Source organism: Taeniopygia guttata, chromosome 9 (assembly GCF_048771995.1).
Source record: "Taeniopygia guttata chromosome 9, bTaeGut7.mat, whole genome shotgun sequence".
Classification (NCBI taxonomy): domain Eukaryota; kingdom Metazoa; phylum Chordata; class Aves; order Passeriformes; family Estrildidae; genus Taeniopygia; species Taeniopygia guttata.
The window spans coordinates 12,003,035-12,027,179 of NC_133034.1; the positions used below are offsets into that span (position 1 = coordinate 12,003,035).

General features: G+C 38.2%; 1 protein-coding gene across 3 annotated transcripts in view; it reads right to left on the reverse strand.

Annotated features, from left to right (window-relative positions):
• Positions 1 to 24,145, reverse strand: part of SLC9A9 (solute carrier family 9 member A9) — a 177,514-nt gene that overhangs the window by 126,508 nt on the left and 26,861 nt on the right. For all 3 annotated transcript variants that reach the window (XM_072933138.1, XM_072933137.1, XM_002195706.6), the window contains exons 5-6: positions 10,184 to 10,299; positions 2,040 to 2,145 (exon numbers count right to left, since the gene is read on the reverse strand). In XM_072933138.1, the coding sequence (XP_072789239.1) occupies positions 2,040 to 2,145; positions 10,184 to 10,299 (222 nt within the window). The remainder of the gene's footprint in view (positions 1 to 2,039; positions 2,146 to 10,183; positions 10,300 to 24,145) is intronic.

A 24,145-nucleotide genomic window follows, 5' to 3' on the forward strand; every position in this document is an offset into this window, starting at 1 on the left:
CGGATTTGTAAACATTAATCTCACACCTTTTTAAATAGACATCTAGTGCTGTAATTATGAACATGTTGTGTTTGCATACAAGAATGGTATGGGTTACATGAGAAAAAATAGCTGTTCCTTTGCAGTGACAGAAAAACAATTTTCTTCATTTAAACTCAGGTTGTTTTAGTAGGGTGTTGGTTTAGTAGGGTGAAGCTGGCAATATTAACAGTATATTTTTTCTTAAAATGCCAGGAAGATTATATTGGGTTGCAGAAGTATTGTATTTGTGCAGAAGCTGATTATTTAAGCCAGAGAGTAATGAAATGTGAAACGGATGATGCCATGTATTCTCTTCAGTCTCTACAAATGACTATAGAAATCAAAGAATTAGTCACAGTGAATATATAAAAAAAACACATCAAATTTCCAGTGACAAGAGAGTCTATACTAAAGATTTGTAATCTCCCATGTAACAGCAAAGAAAACATGAAAAGCAGATAGGCTGGGGTGCATAACCTAGACTTGAGTACTGGGAAGAGCAGAGCTTAGAAACTCATGAATCATGCACTGGAATACTGATGGAACTGGAATCTGATGGGACTTTTCCTTTTAGATTTGTTCTGCAGCTGAGTTGCTCCTTTGGGAGACCTGTGTGCTTTGGCATCAGGGTGGCTGGAAACTAAAGAGATTTAAAACACTCCGGGCTCCCTTGAGTTGCTTGGAGCCTTACTGTTCCTCTATGGGAGCCTTGCACTAAAAGATGAGGAGTCTAAATGAGCTGAAAATGTCTCGGCTGCTATTAAACAATGCCCAGGGAGAGATAAAAATCTCAGACATTGCCACCTACACGCGTCTTTCCAATTCTAATAGCTGCTGCAACGCTTTTCTGTGGCTCTCTCTACCGAGTTGTCTGGTCTTTGCTTACTTTTACTTTTGTGCATTTTATTAGCTGATGTACCAGAGCTCTCCCAAGTGTCACATTCCAGCCCCAGACCCGGGGTGTGACAGCCACGCTGTATCTAATCCTGGACTGCTGTACTGAGACACTGACAGCGTTTGAAAACATTGCTCTTGCTCTGAAAACTCTGGGAGCAGTTTAGTGTAGGTGAAGGTTACTAGACTGATAACTGGAGAATGATAAATGAAATAGGAATACTATTTCTTTTTTGTTTTGTGAAACAAATGCTGTCTTTTTGCAGCAATTATTATAAGTTGAAACTCCATGAGGCTTCAGACAAAATATTAAGCTCATCTTTTAACTACTGTAAAATCTTTTACTCTGAAAGATAGGATAAATCCTTGTTCAAGGAACCATGTTTAAGGAGAAAGTTGGCACTGAACTGAGGCTTACTGTGAAGCACATTCAAACATTGTGGAGAACGGAATTTGACTTTGCAGTTCTGTTACTTTTAAGATTATCTGAGAGGATTATTTGTATTTCTAGCAAAGCTCTGGGAAGCATATAATACATGTAGAGTGGAGTAAACTTGAGATCCCATTAATCATGTACTTAGCATCTGTGTTTTTAGGACAGCACATAGTTGTGCTATTTGGCCCATCATTTGTGATCTGTTTGAGGATTCCTGAGAATAAAAAAGCTATATATAAATTTAAGATACTATTATCAGCTGAAGTTCTGCCAGCTTCCATAGACAGAAGTAGATAAACAGATACTGTGTACCACTTTGTGGTTTTAATCTTGGAAAATAATAGATTGCAAAAAATAAAAAGAACTTGTCTTGAATTTTATAGTTGCTCTATATCCCAGGTGCTCATTTAGCATTATTTTTTCAAGATACCATAAGCTTACCATTTTACAGACTATACTGCTTTCTGGGTTAAAGAACATGAACTAAAATTGCATTCTGGATATATAGTTGCTATGAACAGTATTGAAATTCTAGTGTTAACCAAGAAAAATTCTAAGACTACATCTTTGCAACAAAACCTTCAAATGGTATAGCTATACGTGAACAAGCTATATCAGTGAGAATGATATCAGTGAATAAACCTTTAACTATCTCACCAAGTAAAGAAAGGAGGTGGGTGTAACTTACTGAGTCAGCACGATAGCCACAGCATCATTTAGGACACTCTCTCCAAACAGGAGTGTGTATAAATCTGTATCCACATTCAGCTCATGGAAAATAGCAAGGACTGTCACTGTATGGAAAGAAAGCAAAGAGAGTTGGCATCTTCATATTCCTCTGGCAGCTCAAGAAATAAAGCAATGTTAGATACTGGTTTTGAGAAACCCAGTCCTATATATTGCCCAAGTAGATAACAATGAGTTAAGAAGGATGATCTAGAAAACATAAGATCCTTAAATTCGTTAAGTCTGTGAGTTTTTCTGTTTCAGCTGAGTTAGGAAGAAACTTTCCCTCTCAGACAGAGAATCCTACAGAAATTAAAATGTCACAGTGTGTTTCACTGTGCATAAAGAACTGTGATCTTGTGACCACAGAGGAATAAGGGTGCTGAAAAGAGTTGGGCTTGCTCTGGATTTTGTGTGTGATGAGTAGGGGGTCTACCTGTTTTAAGAAGGATATAATAACACTTACCCATCTGTTACACGTGTTCACTAAGGGATGTGCAGCATAACCACCCTGTCCTGCCCCATGCTCAGCAAGGATGTGCCTCATGGCATCCAGGAAGCCTCTGGCCCAGGCCAGAATATTTAACACCTACAACCCATTTCAAGGCTCCTTCAGCGCACCATAGTTTAAGTTCCTTCCTTCCCCCTGAGTGATACCCTATATTTGATTTACCAGTTCACCAGTGCAACAGAAAAAATAGAATGTGGTGAATGTAAATTGAAGGTTATAAAATGATTTAGATACACATCATCAGGAGTATTTAGACATTTGTTTCATATTTAGGTAATTAAGTCCTGTAGATATTAACTTAGGTCTTCTCTGATCTTCCTTTTTCCCTGCAGACAGGGGATCACAGTCCTTCCTATGGTCTATCTTGCACTTCATAATCTCCAGCTGAAGAAGGCTGTCTATGTTCTTTATATGTATTTTTTGAATTCTTCTTATTCTTACTATTTTCCCTTTGCATGGACAAAGCAGAACTTTCTCATTTCAAACAAAATTTAATGTAAAGATCCCCGATTACTTGTCTGGTTAAAAATTGCATGATAACTCACTGCTTCACTGGTGCTCATTCTAATACATATTTGTGCAGTTGACTCAGTCCTCATATCCCAGGAATCCCAAAGATTAGGAGTGCCTCTGGGATGCCATGTTCACATCTGACATTTTAGAAATAAAAATTATACACTTTTACATTCATGTGACTGCTGATAATTCATTCAAGAGCATGACCAGCTGATTATGCTTTGTCTTATAACATTTCTTGGAACTTTGAAAGCATTACTGCTAAGATTTTCTAAATCTTAATATCTATGTAATCTCAAAATCAGTTTATAAACCCAAAGTAGGTTCTCAGTTCTCCTGTGAGATTTTATGTTAAAGTGATCTCTGTTGATGTGTTATCTCTGAAGAATTTTGGAAGTGTTATTCTACAGAAGACAATTTAGGAGATGTGTGTAGCTGAACATTTGCTGATATAGCTATATTTAAATTAGCTAGTTATATTTAACCATCCTGGTAACCTCACCCATCTACTCCCACTGCGGTTATAATTTAAACTAGGAAAAGAGTTCTTTCCCCAGAATAACTCAAAGGTGTAGGCAGAAGCTTTATTGACAAAAGATATTTTCTTGGTTCACCAACATCTATATTCAGGCTTTTGCCTAATTAGCAATGCTGACTTAATGTGCTAAATGTGGACTCACTTTAGTCTCCTGCTCTCTAATGTCATTGGCATAAAACCAGACTTGTTTTCTAAAACTATTTGCCACTTTCAGCTTTTGCTTATTAGCTAATTAGTTTGGGCTCTCGTTAATAGTCCCTGTGATAATGATAGAAGGAAAAGAAAACAGTAATCAAAGTCAATGTACTGCTGGGGTGTGTGTGGAGCAGGCCAAGACAATTAGACAGATGCCTACACATTCCTCTCCTTCCTCCTGCCTCCTAAATAAACAATGTTGTCTTCTTGCTTTCTCTCCCAACTCTACCCCAAAAATATTACTTTAATCTTTTCAAATGAAAGCAAAAATAATAAAGCAACAAACACAGTAATGCATCAATTGCCTCTTCTGGGAGAAACTCTCCAGTTCACCCAGTTCTCAGTATATTCCATTTCAAATGTTTTCCCATTTCCAGGGGAGGTTATTGGATGTTCTTTACCTGTCCCTGACTGAAGGGTCCTGGTCTCTGCTCTGTCCCTCTGCTTGTCTGGCCCAAGGCAGAGCAAACTTCAGCTCTACCTCTGCTGGCAGATATTTATCTGATTTGTTTTTAAAGAACTGAAATTATGCTGGTTCCACAAAACTCAAGGGAGTCTAACTCGCTCTTCAGTATTCATACCATTTATAAATGCAATTATTCCTGAATCATGTCTAACCCAAATCTCCCCTCCTGCTTTTCAAGTCTGCAATTTCCATTCCTAGCCTAATGAGAGACAAAAATTTGTCATATTTATTCTGATTTTCTTTCAGCAGCATTTGTCAATTCAAAGACTCATTTCAGACATCTCCTCCCTAAAATGACTCACTTCATTCAATCTCCTCCTTTAGTAATGTTTTCTTGCCCTCTAATCAGCTCATATCTTTCCTGAAATACAGTGCCTAAAACCACATCCCAGTAACATAGTTGACACTTGCTGTCAAGAAATAGAATGAAAAAATGCTGTAGAACATGTTAATAAATCTTGTTTTCCTTTTTCTTGCTATGTATTGGTACTGGTGACTCACTTTCATAGGTTTTAAATTCGAAATTGTTTTCAAAAGTGAATGCTCACTTCTTATCGCTTATCTATGAAGATGCTTTTTTTAAAGTGTGGCATTTATCCTTGTCTATTTTAAATCATTACAGGAATCATGTTGTGTTCTAGCCACGCCTTTCAAAGTGTTTGTAATCTCCTTTCAGCAGAATGTTATACAATAAACAACATTCAAACCCTCCGTTGCATTAGCCAACTCATTAATGAAAATTATAAGTAGTACCTGCAGAAGAACAGAGATCTGCAGGATCTTTAGCACATCCACCCTTTTAAGAAAACATTTTCACCTTGTTTTGACCACCACTGTCTAGGCACTTCTCCATGACCACAACTGCCTTCATTAATTATGAGAATCTCTGGGCATAGGTCAGAATGGACACATCAAAGGGGATGTGCTACTCTGCTATGGAAGAAAGTTAATTTAAGTTACCTTAGAATAATGCTCTAGGAATAGTCATCATGTCTAAGGAAGTCACATCATGTTTTGTCAAATAGATGACTTCAAAACTCAAGGGAAGTAAATGAAAAATAATCCTACACCACAGTAACATGTTCAGTCTGTGAGAACTCTGATAGCCAAGCAAAGTTTGCAGATGCTGCACTGCAGTCAGCTTGGCCCTTGGCTTTCTGAAGGCACTGCTGAGGAACAGTATGTAGGGCTTGGTCTTTGTGTGGTAACTACTCAAAGACTCCTATAATTCATTAGATACAATCTGTATTACAAAGATACCAAACTACTTTTCATTAAAGTACTCAGCATCTCTTGTTTCAGTGCAAGGTAATGGGGACAGAAAATGAGGTGGGTAAAGAACTGACTGGAGGACAGGTCATTGGGGGAGCACTAACACCTTCTGTGGCAATAGAAAACTGATACCGACAGAAATAACATGTACCAGAGCTGCTGACTAAGAAAGGGTTGTGAACTTCAGTTAAAAACTCAGTGATGGGAAGCAGGAAATAGTGAGGCATCTAAGATTTTCACAGATTTTATTTATGCCAACAGAAGTCTGATTCACTTCTTCCTTGACTTCATGGGCTGAGGTAGGATCTGTCACATGCTAAGCCCAACATGATTTCAGTTGTACCCAAGTCATAGAAGTGTCTGTAGAGCTGCTTTTGAAAGGTACCTTTTGACAAATGTAGATACAAATTAGCTTGTTATAGATGCCTGTAAAAAGTATATTTACTGAAATACCACCAAACTGCAACAATCCATATGCTAACTATATCTAATACTACTTTGCTGTTACTTTTAAAAGAATAAGGAAACAAAAAACAAATTACACAATTATAAAAAGTACTAGTATTATTGTACCTCAGTCTTCTGACTAGTGCTATTAATATCTTTCATAGCTCATGAGCCTAAATTCTTTTAGGAGTGCAGTAGCAAATGTGAAGAAAATAAGATTAGAGAAATCTAACTTTTATTTTTTTGTCTAAAAATAAAGATTCCAATTTGAACTATAGACTTTTTCCCTATTAATAAGTCACAGCACTCTCAGATTAGTTCAGTGGTGAATAAGAAAGCAGATATCTATTTAAATTAAAAACACATTTATAAACTGTTTTACATAAAGTGTTTGAAATGCATTACCTTGTTATATTTATACATTATGCTTCCTAATGCAAAATCCTTTGATTTTATGAGAAACAGAAACTGCTTTTTCTGATAAATATCCAATTTTATCAATAATAAGAGCAGTGCAACCCACAGCTCCAGTTCAGCTGTAACCATAGTAACTTGAAAAAGGGAAGAGCCTTGTGATTGTAAACGTGACCAAAGGTAAGGGAGTTCATATAGCTCAGAAACAGCTGTACTCCAGCACACTGTGAAGGCACATCGGTTTTCTATACTTGAAACATCAAAAATTAGAAAAAAAAACCAAAACCAACAAGCCAAAAGGAAGGGCTGAAGGCATGTAAAATGTCTTTGGATGACAGTGGTTGCCCGGAAGGTGCTACTGGCAGCAGCCCTGGAGCCTGCCCAGAGAGCCGTGCTGTTGGTGCACTTTTGGTGGCTGGGGCAGAGTTCCCATCTCTGCAGCCCTGTGCCAGGTCTGTGCTGTCCATGATTCCATCCCAGGCACGTTCCTGCAGCAGGGCTCGCTGCCGGGGCTGCCAGCCAGCCCCAGGGGACAGCTGTGCCACCAAGCCCTGTGGGCAGTGTCACTGGGCAGGTCTCTGGTGGGCAGGGACCCGGAGCTGGGCTCCACAGCCCCTTCCCTGCTCACTCTGCCACCTCTGAAGGGAACCCAAAAAACACTCCCAGAGTCACGGCACATCAGAAACCAAGTCCCAGTACCAACAAACGGAAACCCTTTCAACAGTGAAACAAGGAAATCTGTGCTGTTTTATGCAGATGAAACAATAATACATTATTTCCTTGACAAGGTGATGAATTATGCCTATTGATCAGAATAAAGAAAAATGCAAATACTGGTGTCATGCTTTAAATAAAGAATAATGAAGGGATAATTTGGGAATTTAAAAATTCTATTTCTTAAACTTTAACCTCTCACCTGAAATCTTAAAATGAGAAATTTTCTCTACTGAAAATTATAAATTATTGGAAGGAGATGTTCTCTGTAAGATGAATTATTTGGTCGAGAGTAACCATGTTTTGTCCCTGAAGTTTCTAACTCTCCTTTCTAGAGACATGAAAGTTTTTTGAATCATCACAAAGTCTTGTTGATATTTAAGGATCACAGTCTATAATGCAAAACATAGTCCCAAGTATATCCAGCCCTAAATTAATTTCTTAATCTTAGTTCAAGTGCTAGTTTTCTATGTAAGAGAACACACAGCATATAAAAGCAGTTCTTCTGAATTATTTTTATGCCAAAATATCTAGATTAAAAATTTTCACATAAACTTCAGAACTAAAAGCTACAGAGTGCTGTGACAGTATTTCCTTCTTCTTAACAATACTAGAAAATTTTACCTGGCATACGTTTGTTTACTACCCTGACAGTAAAAGTCTTTATTTAAGATCTAAACACCTACCAGTGATCTTTACTATCACAAATAAGGAGCTCAATCAAACCAACTTCTGTCAAGTCAACAGATCAGTTTTTAGCATCTTTTGAGATTTAATTGCTTTCCGTAGCCAAGGGAAATTAAATCTCTTTTTGAAATGAGTTCATAATCCTACGCAGTGAAGAATTAAATGAAAAATCATGTAGGAAATCTGACAGGAATTTATTATTTAATTTTAAGACTAATTTATTGTTGATAACACTAACAACATTTCACTAAAGTTTTCTTAAAAAAAAACCCAAAATGAACCATAGTTATCACAGATAAAATCTTTATACTGATTATTTTATGCCCTAATACGTATCAGTCCTCTAGGAAATCATATTTGAATTGATTTTGGAATGCCAGTGAGCTCTTTACACACTTGAGATTATAATTCACTACCAAATGCTAAAACACAATTAAATATTTTCAGCAGTGTTGAGCATTTAATTGATGAAAAACTTAATTCAAAATTCTCTTAAGTCTTTGAGAGGTTGAAATGTACGGGTAAGATTAGTGAACACATGAAACAACTTAGAATATTGTGAATTGATAGCAGAGGGAGCAAGACTGAACATTAAAGAACTCTTGGATGTGCAGAGACTATATAAGCAGAGAAGTAATTAGAAACAATATTAATCAATGACAGTTTGTCACACTAAAAATATTTTTCTCAACTGCAGCTTTAGCTTTTTAAGCCTGTTTAAAACTCTGGGAAAAGTACTCCTTTTAACTTATTCCTTATAGTTCAAGAGGAGCTTCTGTTTTTGGTTTTTTTTCTCTTGACTGTTCTAGATTAATCAGTGGTTATTTAATACTCTTATAGTCAAAATCAGTGCATTTGTCCTATACATTACTCATCATAAGTCAACATTTGTGAAACTAAATAGTCTTGGACTGGGAAATGGGAAAGAAACGAAGCCAGCTGCAAAACTCTATTCATAGCACTATCAAGAAATATACTTGGAAATTGTAAAGACACTTTTATTCCATATGCAGTTTATTTTCCTAGGTTTACCTTGTGCTTCCAACTTCTGTGTTTTTCTCTTGCTCTGAGGATAGGCTTCAATCATGTGCTGAATTTTATTAATATAACTGGGTGGTCAAAGAAGTGGCAGCATATTGGATGTGTGGATTAATTTGAGAATAGCAATTTGATGCAGCTTTTACAGTAACCTTGCAACAACTGGTTTTGTGGAAATCGATAGTTTTATACTGTACATTTAAGCTGTCAGAATGATAAATCACAAGCCCAAAATATTTTGTTAAATATTGAGACTTCATTTAAAGACTGGAAAAAAATGTAGAACAATATTGACTTTTCTCATTTCCTTTAAATGCCAGGAATTTGAAAGCTTTATTCCTAAGTCTCTCAGAGAAGCTTCTCAAGGGTAGCTTTTTAACACTAATGCAGCATTTCACATGCATCACAAAATGTTTTCTATTCTGTCTCCTTTAACAGCTCAGCTGAAAATTTTGCAAAAATCCATTGCACCTTGCAGATTTTGTATTTTGTCTTAGTAGATAACCTCTAAAAAAATATCTGTTCACCTTCTCCTTTACTGTGTTCCCACAGCTGCAAATAGCAATACTTTTAATATCTGAATACTCTTATTGACATTTTGAACATAACAAAACCTGGACAAATCTATGAAAGCTAGGCTAACTTTGAGATGAGACTGTTTTAATTAGAAGGCAGGACTAGAAGACCTCCAGCCATCCCTCCAAATCAAAATGATTCTGTAATTATATGATTCCAAAACTGACTGAGTCTGCTGCCTAGACATTGCCATTTACTGTAACTTTGGGCTTTAAATCTCACATCTGCAAATTCAAGTCAGTTTCTTGGAATCTGTTACTTTGCAGTTGTATTTATCATGAACAATTAATTGATATCATATAAACAGGTTTATATGGCCAGATTGGAACGCTCCATTCCCCGTATCTCTAAAGGGGGTTAGGTCACAGGTGGATGTGAGCTGTGATCATTATCTGCGAGGCTCCCGGCAGTTCTCCTATCAGCCAGCAACAGGTGGTGTCCTGAAGATCAGAGAACATTTTCCCAATCTTTTCAGTAACCTCAATTATGAAGTTTGTGATCTCAACCTAGGAAAACTAGCTACTAAAAAAACACAAGGGACCTCAGGAGCTGGCTTGGACTTTGATTGACTTTTGATTATCAGAATAACAGGTATTTAACAGCTAAGAAAAGAAAAAAAATTAACAACAACAACAAAAAAGAACAAACAGAGACTTTGAACATTTCTATGGCATATACAGTTCTTATTTACTCTTCTGACTTTTGAAAAAGTAAGTTGTTTGAAATGGTTACCTGGATCTGTGGCAGACATCAGTGATCCAAAAAATAAACAGTCAGTGAAGTGGAATTCCCATTGCTTTAATTGGCCAATGTGTACCATGGCCTTCACAAAGCCATACATTATCAACCTGTCAGGGCAAGGAGAAGACTGGTATTCAGACAGAGTTATTATACTTGTGTTTAATTTACAGTATTAAACAGGTTCTTATTCTCTTCAGCTTCTTTTCAATGAATGTATCACATGAATACTCAACATAAACTGGTATAATAAAAATTCTATTTCCTGTTCAACTGTCAAGTATTGTATTGAAACGTCAGAGACAATTCCAAATCAAAGGTTTTCTGGGTAATCTTCATCTGCTGTTAGCAGAGAACAATGGTTTGGGCTGTTTATTTTTCAAAAGAAAAGATAAGGTAAGATTAAGAAGACGTTATTAAGACAAATTTGTCTAACGCAGAATATTTAAACAAAGGCAATTCTACTATCAGCTCTGTGGCTTGCTCTGTATTTCTAAATGAATTGTTTTATTTTATCAGCTTTTAAATGTTAGCAGCACTCAAAGTTCCACATAAGGTCTCTAAATGGGCATATTTAGCAACTCAGTGTCAGTGAGCCAACAAAGTCACACTTCAAAATGCACTGCTACAGCCTCACTAGTTTCACAGGAAATGTTATCACTGGTTTATGTAACTAGACAGTGCCCTCTGAGACGTGCATTCCAATTAGAATATTGAAATAACTTGGAAAAGAGATTCACTTGTTAGAATCTGTTGCAGATTTTTACAGTATCATTAATGTTCTGTCTAGTTAATAATAGACTCCATTGCATGCAGTGCCTGTTCCATAAACACATAAACTGACAACTGTGCTCTTCTAACTTCAGACTCTAAACCAGTCATTTAAACAAGTTCCATGCATGCTCATCCTGAGCTAGGTTTTGCCCTCAGCTTTTCTCCTAAGGTGCTCCTGAAGTCGCATGAACACAGACCCAAGGGGCAGATAAAGTGCAATTAATAAACAGCCTGAGAGTTAATTACAAATTGCTTTCAGATGCTTCACTAAGCTCACTGTATTGCACAAGAAGAGCAGCAGAGAGGTCACCACAGCCTTCCCCAGTGGCCCTGAGTATTTGTGTACATATTTACAGAAGTTCTCTAGCACACAGCTCACCAGCAATCACCTAAACCACTGTATGCAGCTGTGGGTCTCCTTGATTGATGAGCTCACTTTCTCTACCTTCCCAAAGAAAAACGACTCAAGACCTTACAGTGAACTTAGTCTTTTTATCTCCAGAAAAATTTGTCAGCTTTAAGGAATGAGTCATTCAAAACCTGACTGTGGTGCTGCTCTTCCAATTTTCAGTTGTATCCAAAGCCACAGTAATGGAAGTGAGCACAGTCATGTCTTTTAGAAATAATTCCCTAAACCTACTTGCAGGTTTGACCAGAAACATTCTTCTCCCTCATTTCAAAAGTATTTTAAAATAGTAAATCAAACTAAGTTCTAACTATTTGACAAATTTAGTACTGATAATTCTACATATTGAAAAGATGGATCCCAGTGGATACCTGAGCTCCCCATGGCAGTGATATTACACATCATCAAGTAGTAACCAACACAGCTGTTCTGGATGGAAACCCAAGAAGGAAAGCACTCCCAAAGACAGCAGGATATTAATCCCAAGGAAATGTTCTGCACTGATGCAGAACTACTGCTATTATAAAGTAGAATTGGAAAAAAATAGTCTTATTGATTTTTAGGGCTGCTGTCATTTAATTTGATACATTTAGTATATTTTTAGCAAGTTTACACCAAATTTCAGTAAATCAGGTATCTTTATTAAACAAACATCCCTTTAATATATGTTTAAAAATTTATGAAATGTCTATTAGTAAGTTGTAAATAAATCAAAGCATCAGTGACTCTGAATTTCCTGTGGAATGTTCCTGTCCCATGGGAACATGTTCCCACCCAGTGCTCACTGCTGACACAGAGCAGACTATTGACATCAATGGAGTTAACATAAGAAGCTCTGAGTCTGTTGAGTAGGATAGCACTTCTATTTCCAATTCCTGTCTGTGAAATCATCCTTTTTACTAATAGACAATGCTAAATTTTATTGAGATCTTCAGGGCAGTATAAAGGAAACAGAACTTGAGTGGCAAATCAGTGTAATTCTAATTTTCAATGTGGCTTTGAAAAATCTTAATTTTAAAATAATACTGCAAAATTATTTTATATACTTTGTGAAAATATTTTTTAAATCTATATTAAAATACCTTGGTAAAGTTGTTATCTCATAAAATGTGGGATCTTTATATCTGTGTTCTAAATGATTCTTATCTGATAATTTTATAGAGTAAGAGCTGTTTTCTGTATAAGCCTGGATTTGCATTTATATTGTGAACTGTGCATCATTTAGAGCACTGTATTTACCACAGGAGAAAGTGTCCCTTCATTTTCCCCAAATGAAGCAGTGAGTAGGATTCTGTGGAACAAAAAGAATGAGGCACAGAACTGGGATAGGAGACTTCTGTTGAAAATCTGAGTCCTCAGAGCTGCTGCCTTAGGTCCCTGCTGCACTTTCATCCACAAAGCCTCTTAACTCCCAGGAGGTGTTCTGGGGGGTTTGTCCAGCACTGTGTGTGTCCAGCATGTCCTGGCTGCCTAGAGATCCTCTGGGATCCCCAAACTGATGAATGGTCTGTCTGCCAGTGAGAACTGCAGGGAGAGCCTGACTCTCACAAAGCCCAAAGCTGCAGGCAAAAGAGGTGGCTCCACTTTGCAGTCCCTTTCCACTCTACTCTGACAGAGCAGGACTGTGAGCCTCAGAGCCAAAACCTTGCTTCACCCCAGTGGCCTTTATTTTTCCTGCACTAAGATGCCAAACAGGGTCCCAGTTCCTACAAGCTGCTCCACCTTGCTCATAAAAAGCCATTATTCATTAAATTAGGCAGCTGGAATGTGCATGGATGTGACATTGGGATGTAGTACCAAGGTGCCATGGGTCCTATCCTGGGTGATGGAAGTCTGACCTTAAGCCTACACTTTGAAGTCAAATTCTTTTCCCTCCGTCCCTCTAACTTCATGTGTCTCGAATTCTCCTAGGTGACAAAGTATCCCAAACAATGCAAATTTTTTTGCATCTAGGTATATATGTCTATTCTATAAGCTACCTAGAATCAATTCCAAGCAGGGAGTTGATTTGGAATTGTCCTACCTCCTTATTAACTTATTTTTGTCATTAGTAAGTCCTCAAATTCAGCCATGTATTTTTGTGATCAGAAAGTAGATGATTAGAAACATTAAACTTTAGAAACAAATTGCAGCTAAATTGATCAGCAATTAAAAGTTGCTGAAAACTTCTCAGTCGGACTTAGTGATGGTTTGGTTCTTCAGAAAATGTTTGTGAATAACTGATTTGTCATAGATTTGGAAATGTCATAAAGAAAGAAAGCAGAAGAATAAAATGCAGATTAGGTTTGCTGCAGGAGACCTGACATTTTCTACACCCAGACATATTTTTTGAAGTCTGGGGAGGAGCCCATCAAGTATTTTACCACTTCAGCAGGAAAAGAGAAAAACAGTAATGTAATATAATGAAACCCATGAGAATTCAGAATTTTCCAGATTACTCAAGTCTGGCACTTACAGTGCCTCATCACTAAAAAATGCTATATAGAATGCTGTCATTACACAGTAGAGGACACACCATATAAACATTTGACTTGCTGAAGTAAGAATCTTCTGGGAAACTGAACTTTAACTACCACAATTTCCAGTAGGAACCAGCAAGTAAACCACACAAACCACACAAAATCTCAGCACAACGACACAAAAAAACCCTTTAAACTGATAAAACTAACAAAAATAAAAGTAAAGAACCAGAACAAAAACTCATCAAGGCTTTAATTATTCTGAGCATTGGGTTGTCCTTGGATTTTTGCAGCCAGACTGAATTTTGAAGCTTTTTGGTGTAAAAAAGTGTGGGTGAAGAGTCTCCATTTGTGCAGGGTCCATTTTTTTACCACCACAGTTCTGCTATGCATTGAGGAATGGAGTTTGGAAAGCACACTGGCTGTCTGTGTACTGCTGGAAGGTTCCAATGAGTTTATTTATAAAGCTGCTCTTCAGGAAAGCTTCTCTGGGACTGGGACATCTTTGGGCTAGCTACTGTTTACATGTAGAGGGAAAAAAAGAGAGCCATCTCTAAAGGCCTTTAAAGAGTAATTACAACACACAAAACTTCAAAACTTTCTAAATGCTCATTTTCTAAATGCTCAGGAAGAGCTTTAGATGCAGTTCAACAGAAGGTACTTGGTTTTTTTTGGGTTTTTTTTTTTTTTTTTTTTTTGAGAGCGTCTTCTTTAGTAGCACCTGGTTTTAAGGGATCTGAAAAAAGACGGCAAAATTGCTTTGGGGGTTTTGGGAAGCTCTTGTCAGAAAGCCCTCGGCAGCAAAACCTCTCTTCAGCAAACTGGTAGTGGAAGAGAGATAATTGGTAGTTTTAGAGCAGAGGAAGAGGGGTATGTCTGGTGCAGAATGGCGAGGCTGCAGGAAAGGTGCAAAGGACAGAAGCATTGGAAGTAATCACAAACAGGATCAGAGCACACTGGGAAGGGAAAGATACCAGTCTTCAAGACAGAGAGGCTGAATGTGACAGGCACACTCTTCTCTCTCTCTCAGGATTTTTTCATAGAGGAGCACAGAGGAAAGAAAGAAAAAACAATTTCTATTTCTGCTCCTCATGTGGAATGTGTTTAGAGAATTGTTTACCTGGGGTGATTGCTTGATTGGATTTTGGTGAGGATTGTTTGAGCCAATCCAATCCACCTGCGGCTGGACTCTCGAGAACAGAGTCACGAGTTGTGAGTTAGTTATATATGGTAGTTAGAAAAAGTAGGTATGTAGTTTTAGTATCTCTTTTAAACAGTATATTAATGTATTATAGTATAGTTATAATGAAGAACTGGAGTCAGACATCATCATTTTTTCCCACTGGGTCCACGTGCACTCACAAGAGCTGAAAGCCTGGCAAGAGCTCTGGTGCTCGGGGTGCCTAAGAAAGGCCCTGTGGGTAACGGGTAGTGAGCACAGCACACCCATCAGACAGCAGAGCTGTGCTGTTCCCAGGGCAGCTGGGGAAACCAGCCTGGGACCAGCACCCCTGGCAATGTCAGACTGCAGGGGTGTCCAAAAGAAGTGTTGAGAGCAGCTATGAATGGTGCACAAAGGGGACAAGATGACAGTGCATAAGGTACCTTAGGTACTTGTGAGATGAGACAAATGCAAATTGAAAAAAATCCCTCAAATTCCTTGTGGTAAAAATATGCCCCACTGGTATACTCAAAAATCCCAGCCACACCTTCAGCTTGCAGGACCTGGCAACACAGCACCTATCCCTCTGCAATAGAGCAAACTGAAAAAAATTATGGTAATAAATACATATTAGCAGGGTAGTTTATAGGCTACTGCTTCTTTGAAAACTAACTGCATCCTCTCATGCAAACTAAAATGGGAAAACCTACCAGTTCTAAAAGAATCTACTCTTAATTTAAAGCTCTAGGGGACATAAATAGAATGTAACAGAACCTGCTAAGTGAAGATATACAGCACACACACATGCCCTGTATCCTCAATACAGATAGCCCCATCTGCCTGGTGATTTCATCAGCAGTTGTATTTTCTTCAGCTTTGTTATTCATTGCATTATCGCTGCTGAATCTCACTATGGGTCTTTATTGTGTTAAAGGTTTTAAAAACATAATTCCAGATTTAAAGTGTTTGTGCAGTTATGCTGTGTAGCATGGAAGAGATTTGTAATTTAAATCTTTCTTGCCAAATATGTTTTCTTGTCTGCAGAGAATTTTTTTATCTCATAGTCTAACTCCCTAAAGAATCTTGCCCTATCTAGACATGATTATCTTGTAGCTTGGAGCCAGATGAACATAGCTACAGATTGTAATCATGCAAGTAAAAGATGAAAAAATATTTCTTCCTTCACATTTCTTCTTTTTCACAAGGAATAGTGATATTAATAAACCAACAATAGGAAAAGGGGATGAATTTATTCTCAATTGTATCTCAAGTAACATAGTGATACTAGAGATAAAAAGTCAGTTTTCATAGTCAGAATTTAAAATATATGCTGAAAAACACAAATAGTAGAGATGAAAATTAAGAATTTATTTATTTATTTTGATCTTTCTGTTTCTGACATACCAATATATTTCTATAATTTTTCCATACAATAGAATTCTTCACATCAAATGCTCTGGCTGCAGTGATCCGTTATTTCAAATTGCTCTGTGTGCTACTACTTCCTTCTTTTAGCTCTCTTTTAAATCAGCTTTGTCACTAGAAAGGATGGTATCGTGGGCTTTTCTCCAAAAAATCATTTTCTCACTAATCAAAGCAGGAGAAAACCTCACTGAAGTGTGTCAGGTAACAATAAAGCAACAGTAACATTACCTAAAGTTATTCTGTATAAATCACACAAGAAGAAACCCCCTCTGGCTATAGAAATAACAGATCAGAAAAGAACCTGGCTTTACAAATCACTGCATCCCCAGTTACCTGGGGCACAGGGATGTCCATCAGCTGAGCATTACAACTACAGAGCTGCAGCAGATCTGACACAGCTCCAGCGAGCCCCGCTCAGCTGCAAAGGGCCCTGGCTTGGCTTTTCCCAACGGGCAGTGCCAAAGATCTACCACAGAGATTTTGGCAGTCACAGGTCATCTTCTGTGTGCTCATTACATCAGAAGTTGGGATGGGAAAGCTGAATGGAGAGAAACACACTTTACACCTCAGAGATGGGGAAAGAGAGGCTGTGTTTCAGTAACCTCGGGTCCACTGGCAGCTTGGCTCCTCAGACCATCCTGTGCTTCTGGAGTTTTGGGAAAGTGAAGGCTGTTCAGAGTTATTCAGTCAAGCAAACAGGTATTGAATGTAAATAAAAAAATCCAGCCCAGGTTTCTATATCAGTCTATTTGGGGGCCACTGGTAATAGAAAAAGTGAAGAGATCTGAAAGAGGCTTCAAAATTGCAGGGCTGTCATGCCCTGTTGTTTCACTTAAGGGATGACCAACCATATTTGTGTTTGAGCTTTAGGACTGGCTTGAACAAGATTATGCAGAAGGCCTGAGTGCTCAGAAAGCCTCAGTGTCTGAGCCTTTGCTCAACTAAAAATATCTTCCTATGGATTTGTCCTCATGAAAGTAAAGAATAGCCACATGTCAGTATGAATTTTCTGTTGAATGTCTTCTGTAGTACATTCAACCATGGGTTGAATTATTGAAATATAAAGATGCTTTCCTTTAAAATAGAAAAAACCATTTTGCCTAGGTTCAAAATTTCAAAATAAAATTGTAGATTTTGCTGGTAAATGCTAACAGCGTAGCAAAAGTAAGGAGTGACAAAAAGGGGGTAAGGCATGAGCACACATGAGATGAAAGTTAGTTGAGGTCACCAATCTTCACTGGAAGCTGTCAATAAATGGTATTTATTTTTTCTTTTAAATCTCTTTTCTCTTTTTTCAGCTGACTTTCAAATATCCCTCACTGTATTAGAGGTTTACAACAGTGTGCATCACAGACATACAAACTGATTCACCACCACTCTCGACTGCACACTATAATTTAATATATTTTTAATATTTCTCTAATGAGTATAATGCAGCTTCAGGATCCTGTGCTCCTGAGCTCCACCTAAATTAGAGGCATTATGCATTATATGCATAACAACCTGAACCTCTGCAATGAAAAACCTGCACTTGATCTCAGAGTGCCGAGTAAAATGTAATAATTACTTGGGTAAATGAGCCATGAAACACTGTCAACTGTACTGTGTCCCAATCATAGTGCCACTTAATATTTTATTACACTACACAAATTTAAACATTATCTCAAGATTTACTTTACTCATTGTTATAAATTGAGAGAACCTTTGAAAAGGGGATGAATTACTGACAGTCTTACATACATAATTTGAGACAGATATCCTCATGACAGTAAAAATTAACTCTAGAAAAGATTTTCCAGATACAATAATGTAAATTATTTTAGAAAATCCAAAATCACTGTTTTACAGAAGGTGGTGGCATTCTAAAAAAATATGGGAGTGACACCAAGAGACTTGTATTATGAAAAAAGAACTGAAAATACCCAGTTTACAGAGAGAAAATAAGACAGTGATTGTATTATCTACAGGTGTTAAATGTAATTAAATGTCAATAACTCGGACTTCTCTGATTACACAACTGTTGTCTCATCCTGAACTAACACACCAAGTCAGTCAGGGTCAGGTAAATTGGGTTCACTGGTTAATTGGCTCATTCAGCCAGTCAGCAATGAATTCACTTCACCAATGAGATACTTGAATGATGACCATAATTCTAGCAACCAGAACATACAAGAAGTCAACATTCTGAAGAATTTAGTCTGGTCTAAATATTTTGGGGTTTTGAAAGTTCAAGAAAACCTGTTGCAGCTCATAAAATTGCCTCCAATATGAGAAGTTTCTCTCTAGTTCTCAGCTGAGTGGGTGCTTTGTATTCTGAAATGTTAAGACCCCTAATCCCATCCCATTATCAATATAAATGTCTGACTTCAATATTAAAGACTCTGCTAAATCCATGGCTTTAACCACATGTGATAGCACTAAGTGTCTCAGATTAGCTATGGACCCAGAACAAAACTTTGTATCCATTTTCTTCACCTTTGAAGCTTCAAATATGTCAACATATAATACCATTGTATAGCACCTTACTATTATATTGACAGAGGGATATATGAGGATAATTTTGTGTTTTCCACCTCAGGAATATTGTATGCGTGAAGAAAACTCTATGAGTTTTCTTCAGAACTCCACATGACAAAAAAATCCTAATTTCAGAAATAGTTTTCAGGACAGTCAAGAATGCTAATATAAAGAGAATGCTTTGCACTGTCTGTGGAAAGTCCTCAAACCTTTCAGATCTGAGTGGTTAAAGGGAAAAAACAAGTCTGATTCAGCAGAAATTCACAAGAAAACTATTTTAAGTTAAGAAAGTGAGAACCAATAATGTTTTGAACTGCCTCTCCAAGTATAGAAATGTTACAACATCCTAACCTGCTATTTATCTATGTTAAAGGTGGAATCATGCTTCTGGTTATTATTCATGCTGAACTAATTAACGAATAATTCAGCTATTCTCTAAATTTCAGAATGAACTCCTCCAAAGATTCTGAAACAGCAACACATTTCCCCCACATTTGAAACTACAGTGTAAGTATTGAATTTTACAAATAAAACAAGAAAATATTTTCATTTAGTATTTCACATCAAAATACATAATCCCCATGATCTCATTTGCAAGGAACTTCTACAGTAGGTTTTCACTGCAGCACCTGATGTTTCCTTTAAATTAGCTTGTATTATCATTAAAAGGCAATTAGGATCAGTTTGTGATTTCAGGATAATGTAAAATAGATTAGAGAATAGCCTTCTGTAAAATAGGGCATGAAATGAGCTATAAAGAAAAATGTTTGAAACAATTTTAGCATTTTTATTGGATTAGCTCACTCAAATAATGGTACAAGTAGCTCAAGAACAAAGAAAAGAGGAATTCACACCGGCACTGTGAATGAAGATTGCCAGGTACCCTCGACAGGCATTTAAGTTAATGCAGTTTTCAAATGTAAAATTTATTGTTTCATGAAAAAGCTGAATGTGTTTAGGACAGACAGGGATATTGCCAAGGCTTGAGAGTTTCCAGGTGCCTACCTGGGCTTGGTTCTGTCTCCCTTAGAAATAGGGGACACTTTGGAATATCAACCAACATTAAGATATTGAAGTTCCACTTTTCTAAATTAGAGTGTGGTTATGTCTTGGCATTTGGATCAGCCTTGTGCCTTAGTAATTGAAATCTAAAACTGAGACCTCTGAAAGTGTGAGAATTTCTCTAAGCGTACAGACAGGAAAAGAAACACATCCAGCCTTTAACAAACATTTCAAGTTTAGGTTTGTTTTTAAACAGAATCCTTGCTCTGATGAACAAAGATGGAGGAGAACAATGAAATTTCTTGTGCCCAGGCTAGCTCCTGTTTCTGGGGATATAAGAGTATTGATGTGCAATGATGATCATTGCTCAAGTGAAAACAGTGTTTTGGTTGGAAAAGAAAAATTAACTGATGGACAGGCATGCAGATAGGCCTAAAGTGATATGAAACTACTGTCATGAACTTTCAGGAACAGAAACCTTCCAAACCAATAAATAACTTCTCAGGGTGGAAGGATTTGTGGTGATATGATTCAGAATGAATCAGCAGTACATGAGCTCCAAAACATTTAACCTGTGGCAAGCAGGTTATCTCCTGCTTATACAGTTATCCTTAACTGGTGTGCTGGATAGAAAGAGTTTTTAATACATTAAGTATGGCAGCAGGGTCCCCAAGAAGCCTACTATTGTTCTACTGCATATTTATTTTAAACACTCTTACTAATAGGTTTGTGGCTTTGAAGTTGTAATAAGGAGTTTGACAAGTATCAGTGCCCTTCAGAGGAGGAGTCTGCTGTCTTTTGGGAGCTGCCTCCTCCCCACCAGACTGTGCTCCTGGATCACACCGATTCAGTGCCAGCAGAACACAAATATTTCAGTCAGCTCCTTCACACAGCGGTGTTGGTTCTTCTCCATGCACAGCACACAGCCGTTTCTTTGTTAGTTTTGTTATTTTTAGATCAAAGTGCATCAAATATGTATCTGTTCTTTAATTATGGCTAATTATGATAATGAGAATGATGTGCAGAAGATATGGCATTTTCCTCTGATGCCTCAAAATGTGTATGGCAAAGGCCTGGGCAGCTCTGGGAAGGAGGCAAGTGTGAATCTGGGTAACAAGAGGAAGTAAAACAACCTACATTTCTGTGTTCTCTCAGGCAGCCTCAGGTTTTATGCTAGTGAGTGGCCTAAAAGGTTCCAAAAATTTCTGTCACATTAGTTGCCAGAAATATCTACCTTTAGCCTTAAGAGGTGCAGGATTTTCATGGCAAATCCCTTGGGGCAAAGACTCGTAACAACCAAACACGTGGAACATCAGGCAATTGCTGTTTGTGGGGAGTGTGAGGGGTGGGATGAGAGAAGTCATTCCCTAATCCTCTGCTTTTAAGTGTATTGTGAGGAACTTGACAAGTTCAAGGTAGTGACTGAAAATACCAGTGGAAACATCCTGTCCTCACTACCAGGAAAGTTCTAGATACTCAGAGTGCAAGGTGCTTTCTGTCAGACATGGACATACCAGGGGGATCCTCACAGCCTTTAACCACATAAAAAGCCCTTCACAGAATTATTTTTTCCCTTCTTTTGCTATAGTTGACACTGCACAAAGCCCACCCACAGAGCAGTAAGTGTATGCTGTGTGGCTCTATCCTGTATCCATGCTCCTCACTGACAACAGCCAAGGACAGAGCCCATTTAAGCTTAGGAATTGCCAAAACATTTGGTTAGTTATTGCTAGCAGAAGGAAGTAGGTGGAAGTTATTTCTTATTCCTTCTGAGATTTAGGATATAAACATATAGTATCCTGTAGGATATATGATTGAACTTCTAGCATAAATCTACAGATGTGTCAAGATCTACTTCACTCCCTGTCCAGGTTTTCATTTCCTTTCCCCTGAAGGCAGAACAACCTTCTAAATAAATGTATTTTAGTTTTCTAGCACTGGGATGTGATAAGGAAACTTACACAGGCACAAGCTGGACGTATAAAAGAGAGTTTTACCACAGCATTCCTGAAGAGTTTGTGGAAGTAACATCTGTAGGACAGATTGATTTGGTGCATCTCATGGAGGTCATTTCTCTAACTAAGGAATGCCCGTGCCCTGTTACAGGACACGCTGTTCCCATTACAGGGAAAAATCTTTCACGATTGTTGTGTCTTGTTTAACAAACAAAGCTTTCTATTCTGCAGGATGAGGTTTGACAATCTTTAAAATCCAAAGCTACTGCTGTAGCTTTTAGTGGAAATGAATGAATAGAAAATTGCGTTTAATGTTTCCTGGGTGAGGCGAAAGAATGATAATTAAATTCATTAAATGGAAATGCAGTTGTTAGGTACTGGCTGCTTTCTCATGGAAAAATTGACTTTGTAAATACATGAAAAATGAATTGTTTTGATGGTTAAAATAGAGATATTTGTTTAAATAATTTTGACTTTGGAACAGTGCTAACAGTGACTGGATTACAGCAGTTAAAAATCTTAAATGTGTGTGTAAAAACATCATGGGACGAATGATTTTTGTCTGACTCATGTACATTACATATCAAATTAAACAGAAGTGTAAACAAGACAAATATATGGGATTTGGCCAGATTACAACTCTTCTGTGCTGGGTGATTGAAAGCAAGCAGCTGTATCTGTCCTGAACTGCATACTAAGCTTAAACTGGCCTTAAATTTCCAGGGTTTGTGAAGGCAGAACAAAGCTACTGATTAGTAGAAAAGCAGGTGCAACTCATTGGGATTCAGAGTAAATAGACAAATATGTGTCACAGTGTGCAGCTCCGTTAGCATCAGGATGTAGCAGTGGTTCGATAGTGCTTATCACTCTGATAAAAGCATGCAGAACAGGCAATGAGAAACAGCTACAGCCAAAGCTGCTGGGGAGTCTGGGTGAGGAAAATGCAATGTGATTATTAAGGCTAAGGCTAGCATGGACGCTGGGGTAAATATTACTATTCCTGCAAAGGTGTGTAAGGGGATCTTTCCACACCCATTATTTAGGGTTTTACAGTTCTAGAAGCACAAACACCTTTGCATGTTACGTTGGGCAGGATTCTGTTAGAGGCCCAGTCACTGAAGTACTGACAGACACTGCTGTGTTGTTTCCTACACACCAGCACTGCCTTCAAAAATTCTCCCCCAGCCCTCTGGAGATGTGGGCCAGGGCATGGGTGAAGTGGCTTTGCAGTAATGCACTGCATTAATCAGACATAGATTTGACTAGAGACTGGAAAATATTTTTCCAGCAATAGGACTGATTAGGCATTCACAGCTAGAGCTGAAGCACTGTAGAAATGCAAATAGATTTGTTCTCTATAATGGCAGCAATTACTGCTTTGCTTCATCCTATAGCTTGATCAAAGCAGAGAGAAAAGGACTGACATTTCTGCACACTAGAATTGCTCCTTTATTCTTCCCGTGCTCCCAGGACTTTAGGTATACTGGACAAAACAGCCAAGAATGAACTGCAAAGTAGCCTTTTAGCGGTGGAAGAATGAGCTCTACAGTCTAATAGCTCTTTCACTGCTCTAATTTCTATGCCTCTGTGATCTACTCCTTCATTTCATCACTTCAAAGATCAGAGAAAGATTATATTCTTAAATGAGCAAGACTGAAGTACATTCCCTCATTGGGAGGACACCAAGACAAATTAACTGATACTACATCACTGAGCATGGCTTACCATGAACTACAGTAACTTTTGGAATTGATTTTATACAGCAGCTGCAGCCAAATTTGTTTAACACTGCATTGGCTTTGTGTGGTGGGATTTTGGTAGTGAGGGGGGCTAAGGGTGGCTTAACGGGGTGGCTGCTGTGAGAAGCTGCTGGAAGCTTCTCCTGAGTCTGATGGAGCCGATGGCAGAAGGCTGCAGGACAGACCTGGCCAAGGCTGAGCCCACTGGCACTGGTGGCAGCACCTCTGAGAGGAGGCGTTTCAGCAGGGGCACAAAACCTGCACAGATGGAGACAGGAGTGGGATATGGAGAGAAACAGCCCTGCAGACACCAGGGTCAAGGAAAGAGGGGCAGGAGGTGCTTCAGGCTGTGGAGCAGAGATTTGCCCTGAAGCCATGGAGAGGCAGCTGTGCCCCTGCAGCCCCTGGGGGTCCAAGCAGGAGCAGAGATCCACCTGCAGCCCCTGGGGGAGCCCAGGCAGAGCAGGCAGATGTGCCTGAAGGAGGCTGTGACCCCATGGGAAGCTGAAGCAGGGGA